We start from the raw sequence: 6,658 nt of genomic DNA, 5'->3' as shown, positions 1-6,658 counted from the left end.
ATTTTTTATTCATGTTCAATAATACTGCTTGCCCTGTGGTGTTCGTGGCTGGTTTTATTTATTGCTGATCTTTTGATCTTTTGTAATTTATTATTGTTGATTCTAGAGGAACCTTATTGTATTTGTCTGAATGAGAGTCAGTTGTATGATGGCTGCATAGAGGGACTTTGTTGTTGGATTACTTTTGTCAACAGATGAGAGTGCTAGCAACTATTTGCATTTGTGTGTGGCTTAATTAGTTTCTCTTTTTGCATATGTGTTTTCTATTATGCACGATCTCTGCGTTGCCTGCTGTTGACTATATGAGTGTCATGTTTAATGAATGTGGCTTGACAATGCTTGTAGCACCCGCCGTGGCTCTTTTATTTATCTCTGTCAGGTGTATGCACAGGTTGCAAACATATCATTGGTTGTTAGTTTGTGGTGGGATGCTATTCCTCATATTGACATTCAATGCTATTTACTTTTCACCCTAAACATTAATATAATGTATTCAGAAAACATTTGAACTGATATTGTAGCACTCTTTCCATTCTTGATAAGGAATGATCATAATTCTGTGTGCTCAAAACTGTTTGGTTTCGTAGCACTTTTTTATCCAAACAGAGCAGTTAGTCTGAGGATCCAAAATATCTGACAACGCTTTGTGTTATCGTTGTCTTCACGGTGCTTTTAGAACAAAAATCTGTCCCATTTACCAGATCTAATCCTGAGGGAGTTTCTATTATAGCTTCTCTGCTTATGCAGCAATTATCTTTTTGCTGGAGATTTGTCCAGAGTAGCTTCAAATACATGAGTTTGTTTACCACATATACTGTAAATCAGGGCCAGGAGGGCCCGTACAATGCATGCAGAGCTCCTCTGGGAGCAGAGACACTGTGTCTTTTTGAAGTCTCTCTCCATGCCGTGGCTCGGCTGTTAAAATCCTCTGGGGACGGCAGAGCTTCCAGGCTGCCCTTACAAGTGCAGTAGCAGTGGTAGCAGCACAAATGGCGGTGTACAAAAGTGGGCCAGTGTTTGCCTAAAGGAGAGTGGAAGGTCAGTGGTTCAAATTCCAAGATCCATTGGGAAAAAACTGAATGACTAACAGTTTCTGCTTCTTGCTTAAGAAGGTGCCCTTGAGGCAAAAAAAAGAAGGCCTGAGCTCTTTAAGCTGCTCGAACGTCACAGCTCTCAAGTGTGAATATAGTGTTGCTATGTCATTGTATTTGAACCTAGGTGGTGCAGAGAAAACAACACACAAGCTCAGCAATCCTCCCCCTGGCAAAGGGTTGGCTTTATATAATAGTTCTCAACCTTTGCATTACATGTTGGCCGAACAGCAGAATCCCAAGGGACATTGAGTTACTGTATCGATTTGTTTAAATGTCATACAAAGTCTTGCATGTGAACACGAAAGGGTCAGTAAGCACATTTCACTGTAGCTCAAATTGGATCCAGTTGGTGGAGAAGGTTAGAATTTAGGGGCCAGAGAAATTGTATTTTTGCATTTTAAAAGGATGGGTTGTTTCACAATCTGAAGGCGTACCTCTTTTTAGACAAGGAATTCGTTATCTCATGTCAAGGGAACACCGTGTCATTTAAGAACAGATCTGTGGCATATTGTATAGTCTCAGAGGCAAGTCTTCAGAAGATAATTGCTCTCTATGGACCAAACATCAAGAAATGACACAATTTGTGCTGGGCTTGGTATAGTTAGAGAAGCGCAGATGGCCTAATATTGTGATTTATACAATACAGCATCATCAAGTAGCCAAGAAAAGTGCCAATATGACTGTGTGTACTGCACCTCATTGAGTGACTACTTTCTTCTCCACTAATGACAGGTATCAAAGCTTTGAAACAGACAGTCCAGTCTTGTATGAACACTGAACGCCTCCATCATTAGGGGAAGGTGACATTGTTCTTGGGTCTTTTTATATTTCTACCTCAGTAGAGTAGTTAAGTTGATAAACTGAACCTCGTCTTCTCTACTGAACTGCACACGCTGAGGTGTGACATTAGCATTTGTCTGTGGAAGTACAGATGCTCTCGAGTGATTCAGTGCCTCTCTTCTTTTGTACTTAAAGTATGGTAATACAAAGCATAATTACATCAACTCCTGGAAAGTGATGATTAGAGCCCACTTTGCGAGATGAATCTACGAAATCTAGTCCATTGTTAAACATCTCAGAGTGGTTTTGTGAATGGAGCGAAGTTTCTATGTGGGATGTGAGAATTGCTTCCTTTGTCCGCCAGAAAGAAAACGGACAGGTCTGCTGGCATTTAACCCCGCCCTGCTTTATGAGATTGACTCCTGACATTCTCACACCGTAAACAATTGCACACTCTAATGTGAAAAGGAACAACGTTTATTTTTGACCTTCTCATAGACTTATCTCCGACGACAGCGATGCAAGCTCTCATATCCTGTTTTCCATCAAAATGTCCACAGAGACGGAACAATACAACACCGTGGTCATACAGTTACAAATTGAAACATTAAATTAAGCACTACATATTCGTATCGGATACAATGAAATCATACAGTTCAATTAATTTCCAGAGGATACTCTTCATACTTTTTATGTGTACCAGGTATTGAAACATTTAGAAATACAACCAAAGCTTTGTATTAACACTGAGGAGCGCCTTTTGTTGCCTCTGTTCAACATAATTATATATATATAACACTTTTCAATCATAGCACGTCGTATTAACAATATCCCCTTTTGTTATAGGGGTCTAACAATGGCTGAATATCATGTATGTCCCTTTTTTGAAGTAGCCAGCCAATGAGTGAAGAGTGACCCTACTGACATCATCAATGTGCGACAGGTCTGAGAACAGCCGCCTGTGCATGGCTCTGTCAACAAAGTGAGGTATAATTCAACCTTTTTAAAGAATAATCTGCATGTAGATTTAATCAGAAGACCTCAGTGTAAAAATGACGTGTAAAATGTAATATTTAGATAATGGGAAGACACTATTCAAAAAAGTAAAAAATGAATGAAGCTGGAAAACACTCATGTCCTATTAAACAGGAATATGCTTGTTTGATAGAAAAGTGAGAAAGACCCAATGTGCATTTTACCCCTCAGCTCAACTTGCAGAGCCTAATGGCTGGAATTGTCTGGCTGCTAAAAAAAGAAAATGAACACAATTAATCAAACAGAACACAACACTGTCCAAATATAATGCATGTTAATTGCACCAAAATGAATAAAGTAGGAACAATGTGCAAAAACAAGGTCTACATGTAAGGGAATCATCCATTTAATATTAGCATACGTCTATTTCTTCTTCTGTCGTTTTTAAAAATATGTTTTTAACTTATGTAAAACTTATGTAAAGACATCTCGACAGACAGTAATGGCTACTTTGGTTCCTTTATAATAAACAAGGAGAAGATAAGGGGAGATTTGCGACACATTTACAAAATATACATCTGTCCCTTCGCCATGATTAAAGTGTGTGTGTGTGTGTGTGTGTGTGTGTGTGTGTGTGTGTGTGTGTGTGTGTGTGTGTGTGTGTGTGTGTGTGTGTGTGTGTGTGTGTGTGTGTGTGTGTGTGTGTGTCCTGTGTTTGAGAAAGAGAGAGAGAGTGTGTGTGTGTGTGTGTGTGTGTGTGTGTGTGTGTGTGTGTGTGTGTGTGTGTAATCAGGTCCATCTGTGTACGTGAGCTGTCCGTCACAAACATCCCCTCCGGTGATTCAAGAGTACTGAATGTGAGATTCTCTTAAGAAAAGGAAGCATTGTGCAGATTATTTCAAATGCCATTGTGAGTCAGAGAATTCAAAAAAGGTCAGGCGTTCAACGGAAATATTTTTGATTCACTGCTGTTTGTGAATATCACAATGAACATGAGGCAATCGAGTTCAAAGTGAGCAATGATAAACTGAATCGTCACTCTGTCAGCTCCTTTTGACTAGGACATCAAAGTGGATGTGATAAAAACAGCATCCAGTAGCCATGTTTGGACATTATGCATGCATACCAACAACCACACACACACACACACACACACACACACACACACACACACACACACACACACACACACACACACACACACACACACACACACACACACACTAACTAACGTTACGTACGTACGTTCGTACTACGTACTANCAGCTCCTTTTGACTAGGACATCAAAGTGGATGTGATAAAAACAGCATCCAGTAGCCATGTTTAGACATTATGCATGCATACCAACAACCACACACACACACACACACACACACACACACACACACACACACACACTCACATAATTAGGTCCATTGCCTGAATCTGACACATTCCCCAGCAGCAATGGCTCAAGGTCGTCCTCTGTCATAGAGGCTAATGCAAATCAGCCCAAACACATGAAGCACACGGACACTTCAATGGCCAAGAGCACACACAAAAATACTGATAAACATACTCACAGATGGACTCACACACATAAACACTTGGATATATATATATACGCGTGTCAGACACCATCATCATTAGCTGTCAGCAGAGCCAATGTGTCCTCAAACTGTCACGGAAAAGACTCGGAGTCACATCCTCTCTGCTCGACCTCCACCCAAACCAACACCAGCTGGCACACCATGACAACTTTATATAATCCCAATGAAAAACACCTGATATCCTAAAACAACGAGCTTGTGATTTAATTATTTTTCTTATATTGAGAGGGGGAAAAAGTTTAATTCCAGGTCAGGTCTCATTCAGGATGTTACCAGCTCCTAAAATATATTCTCTAATCAAAGTTAATTAAAAAATGTGCAAAAATGAGAGATAATTGTACATGCTATAACATTACCAAAGCTAATATAATATCAAGACTAACATGAGATAATTGCACACCCACTGCATTTAATAAGTCTCTGGATATCATGCAGCGTGTGGGAAGCATGAGACGACGACCACTGTGACACACAGCTGAGTTTGTCTTCAAGCTAATGTGCTATTTCAGGCGTCACTGCATTATCTATTAAAAAGCTCACACAGAGAAAGTGCAGCAGAGCCGCCTGGCTGTATTGAGTGAAATAATGGTGTGATGAAGCAAAAATAAAAAAACCTTCACTTCTTATTGTTGAGCCCAGAGTGGAAGCTTATCATTAGGGTCTCATATTGTCCCGTGAAGTATTGTCATATTCAAATTTAAATTCCTAATGATGTCCAAATGTGAAACGCTCCAATTAGTGCATGAACATACTTTCCCCACAATGCTCTGCTTTTGTTTTGCACCCAGTCACCGTACCATTTGTCTCTGGAAGTTGAATAACTCCTGAACCTCCTGAATAGAGTTCAGCTCAGGCTCACTTCATCAAGAACAGCAGAAGCTCTTCTTATTGTCATTATAAAATGACACGAGACATATTTATTCTGACTATTCATGCATGGGAGAAGACGGTTCAGTAGCACTTGTGACCTTTCAGGATAATTCTTTCTTGATGATTCAATCCGCCGAGCCTGAAACTGCTCCAGCTGCGACACAGATTCCTACCGTGTGCACAGAAATGCATTGATAATACCATACCACACTTTGGGTGGCTCAACTTTTTCATTTGGAGCCCTGAAGGAGGCAAGAGGAAATCCTATTTGATAGCAAGCTGTTATTTTAAAGTCATATACTGCTGCTACACCCTGTGGTGATAAAAAATTGACTTTTTCCCAGTTGTGCCAAATGACAGTGTGAAGCATGAATAAGTTATAAGTGAATGTCAGCCTCTCCGACCTCCCTTTCTCCAGTGTGTGTGTGTGTGTGTGTGTGTGTGTGTGTGTGTGTGTGTGTGTGTGTGTGTGTGTATCCTAGTTGCCATGGTACAAATGCACCCATCGTGGCCCAAAGTGCCTTAGAGTAGGAATGTCTGGCTCAGCTTCGTCCTTTTCCTGGTCCTCCTGGATCGAAATGCTGCTCCCTATCAATCTGTCTTGAGTCAAACAATACATGAACCAGAGCTATATATGCTATAAGAAATCAACTGAAAATCACATGAGAAGCTTGATAAGACATCACTAGGTCATTTTTGCACAACTGGTATTTTCATTATTTGGATAGAGAGACTGATTTCAAATGTATTGTTGTATTTCCTCTAGGTGCAAACATGTAATATAACGAGAGCAAATCTGATTTGAAAACATGGGATACTCTTCTGTTCTCTATCCAAAGATGATCATTTCCACAAGTCCTACCCTTTAACAAAAATAACGTCCAGTTCATTCGTATATATTCTCGCCAGTCCGTAGACTTCAGTTGTCGAGCTCCAGCCCCTCGAGGTGGTCCGGGATGGGTAGGCCGGACAGAATCGTCAGACACTTATTCCACACGTTGAACACGGGGCACACGGGCTGCACGAAGGACACGTGGAAGGTGTGCAGGTGCTGGGAGCCCACGGCGTCGTAGAAGCTCACGGTGCCGACGTCGTAGTCCAACAGGATCCCGACGCGCCGCAGGTGGGGCGAGGGCTCGATGGCCAGCTCCTTGCTGTTGTGGCGAACCACCCAGGAGTTGTTGCAGCGGCAGAGCACCCAGGAGGCCGGGTTCTTGCCGATCCACTCGTGCTTCGGAGCTGATTTGTAGGCAATACCCACAGCGTACCTGAGAGGGAAGGGAATACTCTGTGAAGCTTTACTCAAACAACCCCCCAAACTCTCAATAGAAAGGTTTGGATCTGTTAAA

General features: G+C 41.3%; 1 protein-coding gene across 2 annotated transcripts in view; it reads right to left on the bottom strand.

Moving 5' to 3' along the window:
• Nucleotides 1-5,760: 5,760 nt before the first annotated feature.
• The window catches only part of LOC104944396 (E3 ubiquitin-protein ligase Midline-1), a 37,023-nt gene continuing 36,125 nt past the window's right edge, over nt 5,761-6,658 (bottom strand). For both annotated transcript variants that reach the window (XM_010769922.1, XM_010769923.1), the window contains one exon: nt 5,761-6,577. In XM_010769922.1, coding sequence (XP_010768224.1) covers nt 6,229-6,577 — 349 coding nt within the window. In that variant the 3' untranslated portion in view covers nt 5,761-6,228. The remainder of the gene's footprint in view (nt 6,578-6,658) is intronic.

This window comes from Notothenia coriiceps, unplaced genomic scaffold (assembly GCF_000735185.1).
Source record: "Notothenia coriiceps isolate Sejong01 unplaced genomic scaffold, NC01 NC01_scaffold00008046, whole genome shotgun sequence".
Taxonomy (NCBI): Eukaryota; Metazoa; Chordata; class Actinopteri; order Perciformes; family Nototheniidae; genus Notothenia; species Notothenia coriiceps.
The sequence above is the reverse complement of the archived record's forward strand: the minus strand, read 5'-3'. Positions and strand labels throughout refer to the sequence as shown.